This window comes from Triturus cristatus, chromosome 4_2 (genome assembly GCF_964204655.1).
Source record: "Triturus cristatus chromosome 4_2, aTriCri1.1, whole genome shotgun sequence".
NCBI lineage: Eukaryota > Metazoa > Chordata > Amphibia > Caudata > Salamandridae > Triturus > Triturus cristatus.
In genome coordinates, this window is record NC_140586.1 from 419,087,096 (window position 1) to 419,109,801 (window position 22,706).

General features: G+C 40.3%; 1 protein-coding gene across 1 annotated transcript in view; it reads right to left on the reverse strand.

The window, feature by feature from the left end:
• Positions 1 to 22,706, reverse strand: part of DBT (dihydrolipoamide branched chain transacylase E2) — a 160,401-nt gene that overhangs the window by 19,621 nt on the left and 118,074 nt on the right. Inside the window, exons 7-9 of the mRNA XM_085601896.1 lie at positions 17,459 to 17,625; positions 15,895 to 15,972; positions 7,849 to 8,040 (exon numbers count right to left, since the gene is read on the reverse strand). Of these exons, the coding sequence (XP_085458022.1) occupies positions 7,849 to 8,040; positions 15,895 to 15,972; positions 17,459 to 17,625 (437 nt within the window). The remainder of the gene's footprint in view (positions 1 to 7,848; positions 8,041 to 15,894; positions 15,973 to 17,458; positions 17,626 to 22,706) is intronic.

Below are 22,706 nucleotides of genomic sequence, written 5' to 3' on the forward strand. Positions count from 1 at the left end.
ACTATAACGGGGGAATTTCATTGGTTTTTCATGAGGAAAATGCCCAGCTAACTATAACATGTGTGAAACCTATGGTTTTTTCAGTGAATATATATATATAAACACACTTTTTGCGACAAACTGAACAGGGATTGGCTTTTATCACAAGGAGCATGTGCTCCTCCGACCCTGCATCCTCAACTACGGCCGCCTGAGGAAAATCAGCACCTCCTTCACATTGTGAAAGTCTTGTGCTTCCCCAGAAGTGAAAATGGTCAAGGAATTCATCGCAATATTTTTATAGTTCGGGAAAACAGCATTATGAAACCACATGAAATCATAAATGAACTGTATTCCAAGACATAAGCTCAAGTTCTAAATTCCCCCCGGCTAGCCTGGTCATAAAACTGCAGGATAGGCGAGATTTGAGCTTGTGCACAGCTGTTTTTGTGAAATTTGATTCTTACTGAGGAGTAAGACACTTTTGATATCTGGCAAGGTTACTTCTCATCAGCATACCAGATCTAGGATATCCTGCTCTGGTGATAATACTCGCACCGAGGAATGATACAGGGGTAGTTATAAGACTATCTTACTCATGTTCTTATGTTTCTATCAGGACTCCCTTCCAAGTAAATAATTCCCTCTACTGATAGCCTATATGGTATCACCACAAGCTCCTCAATGGAACCCAAAGTCTTCACCCCTCTTGTTTGGTAGCTAACAGCAATTCTTTCAGGGAAATGCACATGATTTAGTCCAGGGCTTTTCAGCTTCCAGGCAATTCCAAGCTCAGAGAGATAGCACTATAGAAAGATGTAGATTTCTCAAACCAGATACACACCTCAGTCTGAAAGTAAGCTAGGACGTTAACTTAACTAGCATTGAGTCTTGCTAGACAGATTCAAGCACAGGTCACAATGCCCCCCCTGCTCTCTCCAGGCAGGTATATTCATTCTTCAGTTCAGGCTTGAAATGAGTGACTGTGGGTACAGCATAGAGGGATAAAGAGAACATGCTAGCCTGCTATTAATGGGCACCTCACAACAACCCCCAAATTATTTCTAATGTGCCCTACTCACTCCTTTACGTCAGAATTACATAAGCAAGCAGATGAGGCTTTGCTTATGATCAAAGAACTCCCATAGGACAAGCCATGTCTAGTTCATGATGGCAGTGGTCTCCCATTCTGAGCAAATAACCTATCAACTTCAAAACCATTCCATATATTGTAAAAAAGCAGTACAAGAGAAATCTGCTGTAACCTATGAGGTCAATGAGTCCTTGAAGTGCCTCAGAGGCCATTGGGAATGGTGCGCCTTGAACCTTGTTAATGGATCCCAGATAAGTTCTCATCTCCCCCATCCCTCAATTGAGAGAAAATTCCTTTGAAACTACAAAGCACAGAAGAGCCCCAGAATAACTTATCTGCAATTCTTTAAATATTTTTCTCTAGTTCCTCTGTATAATCAAGCCCATAATCCTGGCTAAAGTATAAAAACTTACCCTTTTCATAATCTTTTCTGAAAATGAGATAAACTACAGTGAACATTCTGTTTGTAAGAAGTTGCCTCCATATGCATCTGAGCACCCGATTTACAATTCTAATAGCCACTAGACAAAAGATTATAAAGGCTCCACTCACAACTCCTCAGAACGGAGTGCCCTGGAGTCTTGAAGGATAACCAAGACAGTTTATTTTCAATCATAGGAAGTCAATTCTACAGAGACAAGTGGATGTTTGCCTTTATAGGACACTAGTGAACATATACGAGTACACTTGTGATCACTGGGCAATTACTAACAGATCATCTATGTGAATACCACAGTTATTTGTCACCCTGCTAATCTTGAACACTTATTAATTTCAAAGCAATTCGTTATTTTGCATCAAATGTTGTATATACAATACAGCAAGAGCACCATCAGCAAGCATTTATTTATTATAAGACATTTAGCCTACAAAACTAACTATGTAACTTATATTGATAATGTTGAGGAAAACCTCAGTACTCTGCCTTTGGTTAGGAGTACGCACAATGTTTTTATTAAAAAATGTAGTGAGCACATCAAAATTAGGCAGACAGCTACCTGAAATTAGCCAAGGACAGAAGCATCCTGAAAGATGGTAGCACATACATTAATACCCAATTTGAGAGCTTTCTATAGTAGGATCAAATAGACTTAAATTTTGATGTTCTAATAAGCAGGTGCAGGTATGACCTTAAATGAAACAAAGAAATTCAAAGCAACTGGTCTTTGAAAATAACATACAAAGAAACAAGGCTTTTTCAAACAAAAAAATCTTTCAAATTCACGCTTCAGGTGCAAAGATGCAGATCTCTTCTAGCTCCAAAGCATGAGGTTCCTGTGTAGGATGAAGTCTGCCAATGCCTCCGAAGTGGGGCTTCCGCACTTCCTAAATAGAATCAGTACGGTGAAAAAGTATGCATTTATTGGCCTGCCTGTAATTTTTAGTAAGGGTAGATCAAAGCGTCTGCAAAGGAGCTGCTGGTGGCATTCTTGTCAAAATCACTAGTCACCGTTCCATAACACCAACTACAAAACCTGGAAAGTGTGAAGTGGAGCTCCCTTGAGATTGAGTGTTAGCAAGTCGAAGGTTCACTATAATATATTTTGTGAAAGTGATGCCCTTGACTGGAGCTTCCCCATCAGCAATCCTCTTCTTCCACTTGAGCCACAGATAAGCTCACTATGACCATGTGTCAACCTCCCCCACAAATCGCTAAAACCCCTACCTTACCAGTCCCTATGTGAGCAGATATGGGGAATTTTTTTATAGAAGAGGGGTGGTTACAGATGTGGAAATATTCAGGAAATTCTATTCTAGTGGTCAGGTGTTGCTCCGCTGCAATTTGGACTCCAACACTAATCAAATTAAATACAATTAAATGCATCATAGCTGTACTTTTCTACAACCCCCCGCCCTTCCTGAAGAATTAAGAACTTTAAATGAATAAACTAGCCCCTTAATGAAGGAGAAAGCAAGAATTTAAGAGCAAAATAGAGAGAATCAATTTAGAAAACAACATCATCATCAATAGATTGGAATTTGCTAAAGAAGGCACCTTCTCAGCAATAAGCAGACCAACGATTTAGGCTTTTGAACTCCTTAATCAGCAAGTAATGTTCACTCAGGACTACTGGTGACTTTGCTGCCTTTTGCCTTATTTACAGGAGGCAGATTTTATGTTTGTACAACCCAATTTGAAATCTATGATAAACTGTCTGGTCATTTATCTTTGCTCCAATCTAATGACTTGCTTTGACAGCACTATCTTTGCAATCCCTTCTCTCTTATTCCTCCATTTTGAGCCATTGGTATTTTATCTTACCTCCCAATAAGAACGTTTATTATGCATCCCTGATATTCCAAGTCTTGGGCAAAGAGTAAATAATTTCCCTCATGAACTTTAAGCTTGAAGCATGGCTAGAGGGTTTGGATTTTGGACAACAAGACTGAGAAGTGCAACAGTCACAATCAGGGATGGATCTTAGATTATATTACAGGCCCCTGCATGAATCCTGGGTTATTTCTCCTGGCCGAAATATACAGTTACATTAATCTGTTTTTAGATTAGTTTTACATAGATAAGCACTACTAAATGTGTTACAAGTACTGGAATAACTATTTTTGACATGGACCTTTTTATCAGATGTACTGACCTGCAAATGCACAGCTAGTGATCAAGCGTGGATAATAAAATGATGTATTTCATTTCATCCCCAACATGGCCCCTGTATGCTTCCCATTTATCTAGCGGTTATAAACTGTAGTATCCATCTCACTTTCGATTAACTTCAAATTTGCGGAAACAGCTCATCACATCCTGCCTCTGTGTCTACTGCGTTGAGTGTCAATGTGCAGTTGCAGCTGACTGGAAGCAACAGAAGGCAAGTGGAGTCATTGGGTCTCCAAGGTAAAAGGAATGCCTTCATCTCTTGTAGCAAGTTACAACACCGCTGTTATGCTGCTCATTTTACCAGAAAAAAACAGTTTGACTCTTGGAAATATGCGTGGAAGGGAGAAAGTATAAAGTGTCTAGCAAGACAAAACCTGCTACCCATAGATTGATGGATTACATGATTCCTAGTCCCCCCCTGAATCAGGCAGGGTGGGAAACAAGACACTATCCAACACATCTCTTAATAAGGTCAGATGACTGAAATGTACTTACCTACAAAGAGTACAGGGGAAGATGCGGAGTAGTTATACTGGAGAGCTACACTACAGAAGAGTCAACAGAGTGTGAGGACCCTCCAAGCTGGCTCCAAATCTGCATAGCTCGATGCAAGAGAGGTAGGATGTGACTAGCGGTTTCCAAGAACATAAGAGAGTCCCTGGTTAATAAAATACAGAGCGGGGAAATAAGCTAAACACAAAAAACAACCTGCCAAAAACAACCAAAGACAGACACCTGGTATGCTTGGGGCGTAGCTGGAATTATCTGGAGAAAGTAATTTTGTTTTACACATTATCTTTATTTGTTACGGTATATTTTACTATTTGTCCCAAGAATATGTGTATGTGAAGTACAATACTTAAAAAAATATATAAAAAGAGACTCATGTTTTTGATAAATTATTCTAGTAGATTGGGTTATTGATTGTGGTGGCTCAAGTAAGACTACTTCTGTAATATAAATGTATGGGAGGTATATCATTGTAAATCAATAGAGTAGGCAGGTCGTTTTTGTTTTTAGCTCCCTCTATTGAGTAACTGAACTGCTGATTGCTGTGCAGTAAACGCATCGCCCATTGTTTTCTCAATTTCAATGGGGTCATAACAAACATTGGTATTCCACCTTGGCAGGAGAATATAAATGTATGGGAGGTATACCATTGTAAATCAATAGAGTAGGCAGGCCGTTTTTGTTGTGTTTAGCTCCCTCCATTGAATGACTGAACTGCTGATTGCTGTGCAGTAAATGCATCGCCCATGGTTTTCTCAATTTCAATGGGGGCATAACAAACGTTGGTATTCCACCTTGGCAGGAGAGTGTCTCTTGGGAGACACCTCAGCAATCCCTCATAGAAGAAAACTATAAAAATCAACTCTTTTTGTTGCTAATCAAAGCAATCATGTGGGACCAGCAGGCAATCAGCAACAAGTTCTAATGGCGCCTTTTTTCATTCATCCAAAATGTATAGGGCATGGATGCATTTCTAGATCAAAAATGGGTAAACACTTATAGGTGGGGCTCTGCCATCAGTGCAGCAGTCACTTGGGATGGCCAACTTAACTATTCTAGCGACAGTCTATTAGAGAAGGTTTCATATTCACCAAACATTGTGAACTGGTGAGCAAAAATTGTAATTTAAGATCTCAGAGCAATACCAGAGGCACCAGGTTAGAGGGTGCAGCTAGATTAAAATAAAATCTAGGAATGCTCAAGTTGGCTTACCATGCGGTAGAAAAATAGCCTTTGTCTTGCAGTTAACATGACATGAGCCTCACTGCCAGTTGTAAGAGGCCTTAAAGTGTCAGAGGGTTTTTTTGTTTTCTGTAATATTCTACAAATCCTCGGAGTTCTAGTAATTCCGTTTAGCACCTTGTTATGAACCCCAAGACATGTTCAACAGAAGTGCTTTGCTTGCCTTCACTACTTCATAATATTTTCTGTTTCAATCATACTTATTAGGAAATCATATATGATCTGCTGACCAACAGGTACATTCTCATGTACTTGTTACCAAAAACACACGAAATAGGCAAAAACACAAATAAAGCATGCACAAAACTCCAACATTTTTAACTATTAGATAATGCAGAGGTATTGCTCTCTAAATCCGCTCCAAAATAAAAAAAGGATGGCATTTAGCGGAAGGAAAAGGAGGGTAAAGCACAGTAAAACATTGGGCAAAAAAATGGGACAAAAGGAGGGTTAAGCAGCGAGAGAGGAAAGGACCATAACCCTAACCAATAAATCAGAACAAATAACTATTTCCATCATGCCCATGTCACTACATTTGTAACTATGTGGGGGAAAAGTCCTAAGCTAAGTCCTCCAGTAAAGCTCTTGCAACCATTATACGAGAGAAAGCGTTTTGTTGCGGACAAATATTTTTGGTTTGGCATGGTTCCACACTGGTGCTGCATTACCAGCAACCACCAGTTATTTGTGCAAAACTTGGAATTCCTGGCACTACTCGTTATGTCCATGCGCTATAATCTGGAAACAGAGTGGCTGATTTCTGAAGAATAGGTTCCCAGAGATCTTGATCGTTCAAAACTACCATGATAGTGCACCTGGCTGATGCCTTGGACAACTTCTTGGATTAGTATTCGATTCTGCATTCTGACTCTCTACTACTACTTTCCTTTGGAGGCAAAAATTGGCTAAAGAAAGAATGCATCACTTACCACACGGTTGTCTTAGATCCAGCAGATGGGAATTCTAGGACCTTAAGATTAGCCCCTATCCAAACATTGTCCAAAGCCTATAATCTATTGTTAAAAATGACCATTACGCCGAAGTCTGAATCCCTTTAACTACATCTTTCTATGTGTGCTTCTCCATCCCATGTTCTCCAGACTGCACACCTTAGTATCCAGAGCTCTTGTTTTCGCCTCCACCACCCTAACCTTGGGCTCCATTTTCTCCAACCTTGACTTCATTGTAGTCATGGATGTTTTTCAGCTGATTTCTTTAATATGGATTCCTTGGCTCCATCATTTCCTTCAGGCCCATAGTCAAGACACCTATTTCAGAATCACTCTTCTCACATGCCAGAGTGTTGTCCCTACTGTAAGCAAAGAGATAGCCCTGGCTGGTCTTTCTTTGCCTGCCATGTTTCTTGAACATCATGGGGGGCCACCTTTGTGCCAAAGTAAGGCCTATTCAGAAGCCCACTGACGTGTGATCCCTGTGGATCTCTGTCTCACCAAGCCCAGACTAGAGCCCACAAACCTTCCCGAGCCACCACAATTCTTGGTGGCTCAAGCCAATCTGGGGTTTCTCAATCACAAGGATGCCTTTGTGGCATCTGGAAATGTAATCAGCGCCCAGCACTACCACTCACAGTGGGTGCTGAGCATGACCTCTGCTAACCATACTGTCTCTGCTAGAAAGCAGAGCGTCACTCCCAGGTACTATCCTCAGTGTTGCCATGAGCTTCCTCTGTCCTCTAATTACACCACCCTTCCCAAGGCAATTCTGCTAGCTCACATTATCAATCCACTGCACCAATCACAACTCAGGCTTCACCCAGGTGCTACCAACAAACGTGGTGCTCGTATTCCTCAGCGTATTCCTCAGCGGAAAATGGCCAACTAGCACCTCACCAGGCTCTGAACCACTTGACTTAATTATAAATACCACTGACTTACATTTTTTGTAGTTTCCCTCCCCAACACATCTTTCATTTGCAAGGTGCAATTTGGGCATAATAGAGAGACAGAGCACATTCAATTAGCCACCTCCTCCCTTTTTGTAGTGTGCATCTTTACAGCATTCAATCCCCCTTATCTCTAAAGGTTTCTTCAAAAACATTGCCCACAAAAGCTAATCATCCACAATTTTAAGATAATGCATGCAACAAGGACCCACAGTCGACAAAATATTCCAAGCAAGCACACATACAAGCCAGCACAGACTGCCATTTCCCCTAATTTCGATACAAAAATAGAAAAACGCTACAATAACGAAGTTAACATACCCAGGAGGACAGAAACTCTATATTAGAAGAAAGTTTAACGACTGCTGACATAATCAGAATTTAAACAGATCCAGCAACTCATTTCGTAACGGAGTTTACTAAATGTTTTTCACCGCTGCGTGCATTTTGCTGGAATAACTATTCATGCAGATTTTTCTTTTCTGCAACACAGATGACTGCCATACTCACTGTCCCAATGTTGGACAGAGTGAATGTCCCACCAGTAAGGTCCTTTGTTCCCAGCTGACCAGTAGAGCCCAACATTTGCAAGCGATTTATTTCAGCAGCAATCTCAAAAATACTGCTGGCTTGAACATTCTTCACATTGGGTACAGTTAAACCATCTTGCGTGTCCATAGCAATACCAATGTTATGAGAAGCCTGAAAAAAACAAAAAAAAACAATGTAGGCTTTGTAACACAATGGTCTCTAACACAATTCTGTTTCATTTCAAATCATAAATGTAAATAAAAAAATAAATAAAACATGAGTTCACAATACAGACAAGATAAAATTCATATTGATATTTAAACTCCAGTTAGACTTTCCACGTCTACATTAAAAAATTATAAATTCGTGGGACAACATCTGTAAAAATATGAGTGCTGGTCGTACTGGAAAGAATCCCATGTCCTATTGTAGCGGGATAATAAAGCTCTTCTAGGCTCAATAAAATATCTACAAAACATCTCAAAATGTAACAGGTTCTGCAGAGACACATTGTCGCAGCCGCAGAGACCCAAAAATCCATGATCAGGACATCCTCTGGGGAGAGCCAACAACAAGTGCAGCATAAAACGATCCCTATTTTTTTTAACAAGGGCGAGAGAGGGTTTGATCATCCGAGTCGTTGTCTGCAACACATAGCCCCAAAGCATGGGTTTCAACAATTCAATCTCCTCTCTATATATGGATCTCCATACTAAAAAGTTGTCCTTCGCCCACTTTCTACCAGATTAGCTTATGCTCTCATAGTTGTTAAAACGCTTCCCCCTCCCTAAATGCAGGAAAGAATCCTTAACCCATTTAAACCAAGAGATTTTAAGAGCATGGTCAAGCAAAAGATAATCCTTCAAAATCTATCTATTCAGACTGAGTTCCTCCTTGGTCCACAACCTGATCCAACCCAGCAAAGGACGAAGAGCTAATAAAATCGCTCAAGTAACCAACTCTTCATGAACACACAGAGACAGGGTACTTTGGGAAATGCATATTAACTGCCGCAAAAATTTAGTTTCAGTGATCTGAAAGCAGCTAAATGCTACATAGCCCCAGAGGTCACTTCCATATGAAACATTAGAGATACACCTGGCATGGTAAAACTTCACCAAGACCTTAAGGGGTTTACTACCAAGCCTAGATGTAAAGGCAAAAACGTTGGCAACAGATCTAGTAGGCGCCGCATTCTTAGCTGCCACTAGGGGGTTCCAGGCGACATTGGAATTGAACAGAACTCCCAGATATGGGAAGCCTTGACCTTTGAAATGGTGATTGCAAATGTTAAAGCGTGCATCTTGGTCGAACTGGGATCTCAAAGGACTAAGTAAAATTGACTGCCAAATCAAGCTTCTCCATAAAGGCAGCAAAGGAATTCAGGAAGGTTTGCAATCCCCTAGCAGTCCTTGCCATCAAAACCGCAACATTTGTCTGAAGCAAGACAGGGAGCACATAGGATCCTATACGCGGACAATAAAACTTAGCCGCCAGCAAAGTCTTTTCAAGGCCATTATTATAAAGGGAGAATAAAAAAGGGGCCAATATGCACCCTTGACGGACCCCTCTTCTGACAGAAATACCGAACTGACGCTGAAGTGAGAGCGTGGAGTTCCCTAAAAAAATAAACAATGTTTGGGTCCACACTCGGCCCAAGAAGGATACCCCAAAATCTATCCTGTTTACCCAGTTGAAGGCTAATGTGAGGTCCTTAAAGGCCAGATGAATAGATTTGAGACGAGCAACTGCAGATCTGTTAACCAGGTACAGGCAGTGGTCAGCAGTGGACTTCCCTGGTCTGAAACCGTATTGAAGGTCTGAAATGATGTTATTCTCCTCCGCCCAACTGGGTAGTGTTGCCATCAATACTCACTCCAGAACCTTTATGCCTGAGTCAATAAAGGATATAGGTATGTAACATTGTGGGTTATCCGTATCACCCTTTTTGAAAACCGGGACTATACAACTGAGGTGCACCCAGCATGAGAGGAACCCTCCCTGACCACCGCGTTTAGGATCTCAGTCAATACTGGGGCCCAGACTACAACGTCACTTAGGTACGAATCTGGGGGAAATCCAACCGGACCTGGAGCTTCATTGCTTGCTAGTCATAAAACTCCCTGGGTGACTTTCTCCAAATTAAATTCCAAATACAAACTCCCGGAAATTGGCATATAAAAGACAACTGCCTAAGCATGGGCTGAATAATTCTATATACCTTCAAATGAGAGACCCATTGGTAAGCAGCAATATGATGGCATAAGGCAACATTATCGGTCAATGCAAAACATGGTTGATTAACAATGTGCCAAAAAGTTGAGTGCTTGCTTAAGCTAAATCATCCCAAGCTTGTTCCCTCATGGCATATTTGCACCTTCTTAGCTCAGACCTATAGTTCAAATGGCAAGTTGCAACAAGCTCGCTATCTCTGGAGTTAGCTTTTAGTGCACTCTTTAGGGTTCGTAAGGCCTTGGAACATCTCTAATCAAACCATTTGGGAATGGGGTGGATAGAGTTAATTACTAGGAGATGTAAAAGCACTACTACCTTATCCAAAATATTTACGAAGGATGTTATGATTGCCTGATTACTAGCATTAAGTCTAAACAGATGGCAAAATCCGGCGTATAGCTACGAAACAAAGTTTGTTTCAAGTGTTCAGTCTCCACCATCGCCCACCTTCAGCGCCTACCCTGATTAGTTGGAGAATAGACTTCTGATGATCCCTGGACTCTAGTTAAAATGGGCTACCATCATCTTAGGGTAAGCTAAACCTGGTTCTGATCACTAAAAACACTATGTGATATGTTAAAAATAAATATCAATAAGAAAATAGGGAAAATAACAAAGATTAAATCTAGAAATGTGAAACAGCCCCTGGCAGTAAAAGTAGGGAGAATTTGCGATTCTGGGGAGTTAGCCAACTTATCCAGAGAGAAGACTAGATAATTATTATTTGAGATAATTTTTAGCTGTGTATCTTGAGTGTTTCATATGTAAACCTTTTAGGATCCTACAAAAAAATTAATTAAGGAATCAAGGGGGCTCTCACTTAAATATATATCTTAAAATCCCCAGCAATTATTAAATTGGACAATCCATCTCCTTTTCCAGGTAGTGATTCAATGAAAGAAACAAGGAATTGAATATTAGAAGAATTCTGTGACTGTGATTTCACATTAAAGAAATGCAATAAATATAATGCTGGGGGACCAGGCAAAATTATTCTTAAAGCTTGTAGTACAAATGAGCCAGACCCTCTAACTTCATGTGAAACATAAATCATAAGTCCCTCTTTAGTACTACCCAATTTCAAATAGGCAGCCGGGATACATTACGTTTTATGACTCTCCAAAAAGAAACAATTCAAGACTCCCATGATTCCTGTAAACATATCACATTGAACTTTCTGATAAATAAATGCCACTTTGGGTCACTCAATTTGGAGGCAAGACCAGTGATATTTCAGCTTAAGTTAAAATCGTTAAATTACGCACAGCGGGGCCTGCCGGGGAATGAACAAAAGAACAATCAACAAGTGGAATGTCTAGCGTAAGTGATGAATCAAGATGTTCAAGTCAATCATGAAATTCCAAAGAACTCAAAGGAGCAAATTGATTAGCAATCGCCAAAGACATGGTTGTGGGAAGCTTTGTAGGCGGGAAGAGAGGGGGGCGACCCACTTGTGTTCAGGGTGCTGGAAAAATGTAGAAGAAACCCTATGTCAGGGCCTGAATTGAAGACAGTTTACCAAGTCTAAAGGAGCAAATAGCAGCCAAAACGTGTGCTGCTTCCGTAGGGCAATTGAAGTTGACCACCACGCAGTCCCCTTCGAAGGCTTTCACATCTTTCCCCAGCCAGCTCATTCTTCTCACCATCAGCTCATATATATATGGGGGACTAGATTGGAGTGTGAGCCAATTCAATGGGTCACCTTATTTTTTAGCTGAACGTAGGACTCACTAATGCCGTAAATCAGCAGCAGGCGACAAATCTATAATACCCTCAGTCTTTGAGTATACTGAACGATATTGAGAAACAAAAAAAGAGCTAGCACAGGACAGAAGCCGATGAAACTGAATGAGCAGTCTCCCTCAAAGACATGTCCTTGCTCCTATCCAAAGTGCCCTCCTAAACTAAACTTCCTAAGGCACCCTTTCCCAGGCTATTATTGGACAGGTTACCCTCTGAACAAGTCGGGTGTAAACCCCCCCCATGGTGAGGATGAGTGATCATAAAATGGACCCCTTGAAGATCATTCTTCACTTGCTTGATATTTCCTAAATGTTGCTCCATAGGTTGAAATAGTCCCTTAATCATAAAGTTCAGTTTAATGTAAAGTTTGTCCACGGAGTCTTGAATCGCATTCTTAATATGAGTTTTCAATGATGTAGCGGGGATGCCCTCACTGATGGGTGTATTTGCAGTGAGTACCTTTTCATGCAGTCCACTCCCTTTTTTTCCTTTTGGCAAGAGGGCAGGAGGGAGTCAGGTGCTAAATCTACCCTGGAAACCTTCACAGATGAAGTTCCCTCCGCAAATGATTGGTGCACTGATTGGTACACTGAGGCCTGCACTTGAACTACATTTGTGCATCCTTCCGCCGCTCAACGACGGAGCACTAAGGATAGAATGGAGCCCCGACACAGCAGCGTCAACTGGTAAAGGAACTGATTTGGAAATACCACAAGCAGGTAGGGGAAAAGGTTCATCCATCCGCCCCTGTGAGGCAAGTACTTCCTCCACATTGGAGATTGTCACTCAACGCATCCACAGCAGAGGAAAGAAATTATAATATGCATGACTTACTCTGTCAGGATTTGGACAGAATCGGGACCTGTTGTCGAGTTGTGCCCCACCAGGGGTTATTTTAAATTTTCCCATCTTGTCCTCAAGAGCTTGTGCAATCCTCAGATGTTAAGAGGAAGATTTTAGAGGGGGGCCTAGTCCAGTCTCGACTGGACGCAGTCAGGCCTGCTCTTAGTTCGGGCGTGTCCCACACACACCCTACCGGGAAACACACAGGTTTAAGAGCGCCCTCTAGATTTTGAGTGTTCGTCTCCCAGAGAGTAATTTACATGTCCCGCGCCACCAGGAAACACACAGGCTTATATATCATTTAAGTCAATAATCCAAGGAATTTGAACTACCATTTCTAGCTCACTCTCCCTCTCTTGGATCCTGGTCTGCCCGTCTAACACCCAAACGAACCTCCACATTTTCGTTGAAAGCTAAGAGGTCTATGCACAGATTCTGAAGGGAGTTTAAGACTCTTCTCAGCACAACTTCCTTTCCTATAAAATCTTCATCAGTTTGCGGAGTCTGGCCTTTAGTGCATTCTAAACATGAGGCAGATGGGTGGCAGAAAACTAGATGTTCTTTTCTAAAACTCTCAGCCAGTTTTCACATCAGCATGCATAACTTAAGCACAAGAAAACATCCCAACTTATCAATAGCAAACAATTACAACATGATAACTGGGGTGCCCCATTGGGATTTTCTTTTTCCTATCCCTTTAACTATCAGGAAAAAAGGGATTACCCCAGGAAGATCACTTGAATAAAGAGGAATTTTGCAGCAAAGGCACGCTTCAGCATTGGAACAAATTGGCCTTAGTGTATCTAGGATCTCTGGGATATCTGGGTGAAGGGGCTTTGTGCCAATATGTTCATAGCAGAGCACTACATCCCCGACATTCAATTGGTGAGACCCATGTTGCTTAAAGAAAAATGTGTAATAAGCAAAAAAAAAGAATGCATGGAATACAGCTGGCAGAAAAAAATAGGAACAAAGGTACAGAGTGGAAAACTGAGTGAGTAGTGGAAAATGGGACAAAATGTAAGCCCCTGGAGCAATCAGGAAAGATTGGAGTCAGTAGAAGACATCAGGATTATGGAAAGAGAAGCACATTTAGATCCCATGTACCAGAGATCTCAAATTCTATTTTGCGTCTGACAAACGTTATGGGAAAGTATGTATAGCTTGGATGTATGAAAGTAGAATATCTCTAAAAATGTTGAGCCTGATCAGCGAAAAAAAATAATCTCAATCTGCGGACAATAATGCATGCATATTTTGCTTTAACCTAGGAGAAGATCTGCATGGAAACTAGAGTTACAACTTAGTGGTCATTCACAAACATTTGCTATGACTTTCATTTATTATTTTTTTGTAAACATATTTTATTAATTTTCTGTTTTCATCCCGTTAGTTACAACTTAGTACAATTACACACATTTATGCATCACATTAAAGTCGCAGTGCAGTCTGGGCTGGGGGGGGGGGGGGGGAAGGAGGGTTATTAAGCATACAATAACATAACCCTGTGCATCCAGAGGCCTGACGTTTCCAATTGGGTCCATGTTTGCCATATAATTTTGTCAGTATACAGTCCAAATTAGTCTGTGTCCCAGAGCACTGCAGCATAATTGCTACATAATAGAAAAGAATTGTGTATCATATGAATGCAACTATCCCATCCCTCCCTCCTGCCCCAACTTCGTCTGACTCTATCCACTTATAACTTATTTGTCGAGGTGTTCTGCTAGCTATTCCCAGTTGCACTCAAACATTCAAGATATATGTATACTGTACGGTACGAGGTCTGTGTGATATGTAAATCCAAGTTAGCGTGAACTGGAAGAGAGACTGGGCAGCGAAGCTGCCATTAGTTGCTATGCCTTTCATATAGTTATTTGAACTTCTCAATGTATGCCTGAAAGACTCTGGCATAAATGGTGCAGAATAGAGGCAAAGTAACCCCATTGCCCCAATTTCTATAAGTTTGCACAAGCAGATTGTTTTCCCTGTGGCAAAAATATGGGAAAAATGTTGCCAAGTGCATTTCTTTTAACCGTGAGCATGCAGGTTTTCCACACTGTGGACAATCACAAAACCTGGGTCAAGAGAAACAGAAGTAGGTATAAAAATGTTGTCAAGTCATACCAAGTCTGTAAAGTTTATTACTTTGCGAAAACGTGCGATAGCTTTTGTGAATCATTTAAAAATCGCAATTCTCTCTGTACTGTGTATATGGAAATACAGTCCAATGATTTACAACATTTTTGTGACACTAGCCATCTATGCCAAAAGCTGCACATAAGTTGGCAAAACTGAACATTTGAGAATTTGCTAAAATCCTATGGAGGAGTTTTGTATTTTGTTCTATCATTTATAATGTTAAATTGTATTGCACAGAAATGCCTCATAAAACCATTACCATTAGTTAATATCCATCCATGTCATATTTAGCAACAATTAAATAAATCAAATTAATATTTTCTTCCCAAAAAGAAACCCCACAAGTTGTGCAGAAATACCTTTTAAAGCAGCTGCAAATAAACTCAGATCATCAACACCTGGCTAATCCATTATGATTGTACTACGGCAAAAGTCGATTAAAAAGTTGCCAACAAGCAGCACAGAGGCCATACTGCTGATCAGAAGAGTACCAGGGTGCCAACAACATGCCCCTCAACTTCCTCCTCTCTGCCCAACACCAGTTGTGTTTCTACATTCAAAATTGTACTTGTTAGTGAATGCTTCTTGTGCTACTTTTAAAAGATCACTATTCAGGGACTATCATGAAGAACCCACATACTGCATATTAGGAAAATTCAGATACATCCCTCATCCTCAAACTCAGAATCTGGACACGGCTACTCTTGTGTTACAGCCTTTGATGTCGAGTCTAGTGTCTTAGAAGTGCAGGAATCATATCAGTAATCATGGATAGATCTTGTAACCCAGGCACACAGGCGATTACAAGTAATGATAACTCGGATAATGCTGCTGTTACGCAGTAAGTCTAGCATTAGATATCAAGATCTGCGACCCATAAAAAGTGGTATAAAATATGTAAAGAAACTAATGCCATTGTATTCTATCAATTGAATATACTCGTAGTTATAACACAGCATAAAGTAGTTAAAAGTCGACTAATGTCATCATTTAATTCCAACAGTTGAATTTACGTGGGATGCCACTATTCAAATTATTTGATACATTCCTTATTGTACAAACCTTGTATGTGATATTTTGACAATTTTCATCCACCGATGAATTAAGCACCGGGTAATGTAACAGCCCCAGCGATGCTGCCTGTAAACAGAATGCATAACATATTAGATTTTTTTGTGATGTATGGAGCAAAACACAGGTACAACAGATTTCCGCACACACAACTGTACATGAGTGAATTATCACTATAGTTTAATAAGTGCATTTTCCACCAAATAAATGACAATGTGAGCACAGTTTGAACATAGAGGCCTCTTTAAGAGAAGAATTTCACTGCCAGCTTTGCTAATAACATTTCTAATTGGAAACCAAAAAGGCACATATGTCTTCACATGCGTCCCAAGTGTAAACTGAATAATAGGATTCTACACTAGTTTCAAACCACAGTGAAGGTGAGAGGCTTGACTAGACCTAGTTTACAGACCGCACTCTTTTAAATAGATTCTCAGAATAGTGGTAATCCCCATTATAGTACAAAATGGAGTCTGCACACAAACCTGGATTACATGTTTAAAATTACTGCTCATTTCAACTACGTGATCCAGATTTGCGTGCAGACGCCATTTTATAACTTCACTAAATTTGTGTAGGGAAAAAGACAATGAATTATGAGTTTTTCAACTTGGAGCAATGGAAGTAATCTACTATTACCATGTTTCTCTCCAGTTTGTGATATGGAACTTCCAATGGGGAGGGAACGCCGCACCACGTGATATCAGCATTTACTGAATGCAACATTACTGTGCCAAAGCCCAGCCTGAATAGAATGCAGGTGTAAATGCACTGTTTGACATTTTCTAATTATTTATTTTTGGAGTGCTCTTACAACGATAGTTCAGCCATGGTATTAATGTTCAGCACTGGTATTAATGTGTTAATATTTCCCATGTTAATGTTACTCAAATAATGAACCTTGAAAGATCCAATAATACAAGTCATTTATGTCTGCAATTCAAATGTGTGTCTTTCAGTTTACACACAGCTTGAAACCGAGAGTGCTAAACTAATGGGTGGCCAGACTGACTGCTGCTACATAAAACTAACAGGATAGGAAGTGGTCAGAAGGAATCAAGGTGAGACACCCATTGTCACGTTCTAGAGCTAGCAATATGCTGTTTCCATGGGGCCACTACACATTACTAAGTGGCAGACTGGACCTCATGCCCTCCTGGAGTTTCTATAACCTGGACAGATAGGTGGTGCTGCAAAGACATTCCATTTCAGCATGGTTAAATAGTAGATGACTAGCAAGACTAAATGGTTAAAACTTCAATCATGCAATAGGAGAACGTTAGGCAGGTTGCAGAAAGACAAAGAAGGAAGCCTGGTGTCAACACGAAGGAGCTTTATATCACACATGGTTATTCACTACATGTTATGGAAGGGAAGGAATTATCATTAAAGGGACGAATTAGCACACATTTTCACCAGTTTGAATCCCCAAAAGACTCAGAAAAGGACGCTCTGTGAAAGCAGGTAGGTGCAGTTCTGCAAGGGGAGAAACTGAAGAGGTCTTGCTACTTTTGGTAAACCGTGGCATGTAGAATTGGCACAGGGATGCACTCACCTTTATAAAGAATGGCATAAAGGAGAGTTTAATGCCCCGAGTTTCCGCTACAGCTTTCAGTTCATTTCTTAGCTGGGCCAGCTGCGTCAAGTCAATCTCGTCACAATAACCAAAATGTGGAATCTTCAAAGCAGCACTCATCGTCTTGACCATTGCTTTGTGGAAGCCTAAAGCATGTACACAAAATGTTTCAGCCAATCATCTATTATGTGTGCCTGTTGCTAGGCTATCCTGCTTTAGGTTTAAAGTGGTAATAAGTAATAATGCCCCACAACATATCAACACTGATAAACACCTGCACAACCACAAATTAATATGCCATTTAAAGAAAGGAATGAGAGAGAATGACTCATTTGTATTTATTTATGAAGGGGCCAACACAATGTAACTTTGTTATACAAGGTAGCTGCAAGGAAAACTGGTCTAGGATTATTCTGCTACTGTTTTGTTGTTAAGGGTTGTCATTAAAATATGGTTTCATCCTTTGGTTTCCTCCAGTTTTTTGTGCTTGGATTAAAGAGGCAGGGTTTTGAAGCAGGTTTGAAGTATGAGCAAATGACTTAATACATTGTAGAGAACCTATAAATACTCAAATTATGCTTGCTATTTTGGCTGTTTTTAATACTTCCACTGACTAGTGATATGGCTGGCTCATACAAATCTTGGCCAATGTGAACTATCATATATACCCACAGACACAGAACGGGTAAATCCCTTTGATACTTTAGCCCCCTTTTCAAACAAAATCAGTATTGATAGCAGGTCACTTGCAAAGTACCCCAGGATTTAAACATTCATGGTGTAGTGACAGGATACCTGTGAAAAGAGGGATGTCACTATGAATATAAATAGCAGTCAAATCAGGAAAAATCTTTCCACATCCCAACAAAATTGCCTTGTTATTTGAGATACCTTCAGTTAATTCTGGCTTTTTACCCAACTGCACTTTACTGCTGGGGCTTTGGAGCCCATGGTTACAAAGTTAACAGCAAAGTTGTAAGTCCTAGAATACAGTGCGATATCAACTAAAAGAGAAGGACTGATTAAAGTGAGAAATTTTCCCTGGGGAACACTTGACAGGTGCGGATGTACACACAACAACAGCACCATCTTAATGTTGTCAGGCAAAGAGTGTAGATAAGCAGTGGCGAGCATGCTTAAAGCATCAAGTTTCAGGAGCCTTAGAATACAGGGCTACCAATTAATCTAGTGTAATTTAAAATTGTAATGGTTTCACAAGGTGCTATGCTGTTGGCAGGATTGACAACCCTAACAGGGCCACAGTATTCAGTAAGAAGTAGGTACATAACCCAAACTGTGTCCAGGAATGTGTGTAATAACATGTAAATATAGCACTCTTACTTAGTCATATAAACCAAACAAAGTCCTGGCGGAGTGAGTGCAAGAGGTAATGCGAGGATAGAGAGGGTATTAAGGTCAGTGTGAGTGAAAGTTACAATACATGTTTTTCCATGCTTAAAATGGTCTAACATAAGTCCATCAGACTTAATGGTAAGATACTACGAACCCCCATTACTTCTCCTTTATAATAAATATGTACTTTATAACAATCACTGCAAAAACCACAAAATATTTTGTAAACACTGGAAAAAACAGTTTTATCTATTTTGTGAGTTAGGGTGCTGAATAATCAATGATAAGCACCAATTTCAAAAGGTGTGAAAAACACTGAGAAAACAACTCTGAAATCTACAAAAAATATAAACACTGAAAACAGGACAGCCTATCTGCGACTCGTCAAATCCCTCCCCCCTCCACAGACTCGAACAGTTTATCAGCAAACAAAAAAGTATAAGACATAGAGAGTAAATTACCAACTATTTGGAGCAGGTAATTTATATTTTGAACCACACGGTTATCTTCTACGGCCCGCTGGATATCTTTGTTGTTTTGCGAAATCAGTGGTACAAGTCATCATAAGTGCAATTTTGGTTTCATAGGTTGTAATTGTAGCCTGGCCTAGAAATGAGCATTAACAGATTTAGGCAGAGATTCCTTTGACCTAATGGCTATTTAAACTGTCACGAGTGGTTCAACTGAATATTTCTCTACTGCAATGGCTAAACCCTCTGGTTTTTCAGAACTTACACAGAAAAATATTACCTAAAATTCAGAGAAAGGTTTATAAACCTACTTCTTCGTGAAGGCATTCAGTGACAGCACATCTCAACATGTTAGAATGGGTGTTAGACGGCACTTTCATCATCTGGTTGCTTGATGTGCAAAAGAGTTTGCCCACAGCACTTTTAGCAAGCCTTAGTGTTTGGAGCTGGACAAATGAGATCCTGCTCAAGTAAGCAGAGCAGTGCTACAGTTTTTCTAATGCCCAGCAGACTTTTCATTGGTTATTGCATTTTTTGTCTAATCTGAATCATTTGCTTAAAAAGAAGCGGACAGGCTAAAAAACCAGTAGCGAGCCCATCCCCTGCCAAAGTGGTGTAACAGGATTGGCAGGAGGGAGGTGGGGGCAGGCCCGAGGCGGGTTAAGTGATAAAATATATATATTAAAAAACACACTCCTCGGCTCTAATGGCGACGCAACAGTAAAAATCTTTCCTTTAGTTAATTAAGTTTGTAATATGTATGACCAGGCCAAAGAGCTTCAGCAAGCTGTACGAAAATAATGGAAAGAGAAGTCTAGTGGGCTGGGAGGGGGATGAAAGAGTATAAAGTCAAAAACTGGAGGGCTTGGGTGAAAGACATGAGCAACAAAAGCCCACAGATCAGAGGGACATTTAAAAACCAGATGTCTAGAGTAAGATAGCATGATAGAACACAATTGTAGCAGATGATTACATTTACTTGTGGTATAAAGAAGGAAGGCAGAAGAAGCATAAGGTGTGTATAAATAGCAGTAATGCAGACTCATAGCAAGATTAGGTGATTGGGCAGTGAGGTGGTGTATTAACAGGAGTTGTTTTAGGACTCTTAAAAAAAGTTAGTAGTGCGAAAGTCTGAATGTTTGTAGAGGCGAAAGTTTCAAGACCTTTGGAGGACAGCTCAGAAGGCTCCATCTTTTTGCAGGTCAATCATTTTCGGTATCTTGGATTCTTCTTTTCCCTTTTTGTGGAAAAGCACATTTCCAAGACAAAAAAAAGGTCTGTTCAAGGGTCCGTACTGTTAAACAGATATTAGGTGTGGTGGATAGGTTTCTTTGTTCTTTCTAGTACACTATTATACGCTACATTTTATAGTCTCTTGAGCCTAAGCGCATCCCTATTCATTACTCCCTTTCTGCTCTTTTAATATTGTATAGTACTCAGTGTAACTTTGCAGTCACTTCAAAGCTCAAGTCAGTTTGTGGTGATGGGTCAGTGTTTAAAAAGTATGAACTGATGCAGTAATTGAGTAGATTACTTTAAGACCAGCTGAACTGGAACACTACATAAATGAGCGGGGGGAACAGTCTGTTCGACACTTGCCAGCTAACTCGAACAAGTGTTCTCCAGTCAGCAATGTCCATTTCAAATTCTTCCAAGCTGATAAAAATAAGTTGTTGTTGAGTCCAAATAACAGTTCTGAAGGGCCAATAACCTTTCTAGATTCCAATCTATATAGCCTCTCTTCCACCTTGGAGGTTTGAGAAGGAGAAAGAAAAAATGAAGGTAGAGAAATCACCTGGTTAGCATGGAGTTCTGAAGAAACTTTTCAGAAGGAACGATTAACTTTGAGCATAATTTATTTCTTGAGAAAAAGCTAAATCGTTGTTGTTCATTAGCACGTGTATAGTGCTTAATCTGGAATGACTCGCTGACCCTTCTAGCAGGAGTTATTTATTATAGGAAGGCCAATTTCCAAGAAAACATTTTAAGTGAACAGGAAAGAAACTATTCGAGTAGAGGACCTATCAAGAGCATAAGAACTAGGCTTAAATACCAAGGAGAGGGCTAAAAGGGGAGTGGATGGAACTTCTTTTGCCACCATTTTCAAAAGTCTAGAAACAACTGGATGCATATACAACACTTAAAAGATGAATAAATACATGAAGAAATAGCTGCCAAATTGCCATTTACAGTGCTTATGTGAAGTCTCCTCTCTACTAAGAATTCTGCAAACTTATGTAGTTGAGTTTTCTGATTTTGAAGTGAGCTGACTAGCATACCAAGTTAGAAATATTGCCAACCTGCTCGTAAAGACAATGCTGACAGAAGGGCACCTTGAAGTCAGCAACATCGCCAACACCTCTGCAGGTATTCACGCAAAAGTCTAACCTTTCAAGTCAAGCCAATCAAATTTAGTGTCAGAAAGTTTGGGTTGAACAGATTTTTTGACTCAGACGATTTTCCACTAACGAAGGAATGTGAAGGAGTGCACATTTGCTGGGAATCTCTGGATACAAATGAAGATTCACTCAATCTGCGGTGATCAGAATGAGATGTGCCTTAGAAGCAGATCTTTCTAATGAATGTATGAAGGAGATGGGCAGACAGTAATGCATAATGCAATTAAATGTCCAGGGTCCAAACAGAGCATCTCCTAAAGGTCCCTCTTGGGAAATTCCAGTGAAAAACGAGCTGCAATTCCATTTCTTCTTGGTGAAAAAAAAAAATCATCTTTGGTGTGATCAAAGAGTCTAATCTTTGGCCTGCCAATTTATGCTGCAGCACCAACTTCTGACTGGCACAGGAAAGTCTGCTTGATAAGTCCACAATAGAGTTCCCCTTCCCTGCCACATGAGCTGCTGGCAGACCAATTCCACTATCTACAGCTCAGTACCAAAACTTGATTGATAGACCTTACTTAAAGCACATGGATATGGTAAGAGGACTGTGCTAAACAATTTCTGCTGAGGCGGGAATGATACAAGCTGGATGGTCTCTAGAATTGCTCCTATAAACTGAAGGTGCTGGCATGGACCAAGACACGATTCTGTCTTAATAAATGGGAACCCTAGCTCACATAACTCCATGTTCGCAGTTGAAAAGCTTCTCTGCTACTTCGCTGAAGAAGAAGCTCTTGATAGCGGATTGTATAGTAGGAAAAGGCAAACCAGATGGGGTTTTACCAAACCACCATTTCTGTAAAGACTCATGGGCCCAAGGCACATCCAAAAGGCAAGTCTTCAAAAAATAACAAACATTTTGTACTTCTTGCAAATCCTGCAGTCAGTGGTGTCAACATTTTAAACTTAGCTTACTTGAGATACCAACTCAGTCGCCCCAGAGCCAGAATCGGTCCCAAGTCTCCTTTGATGTTATGATAAAATATCTTCAACAATAGCCCTTTC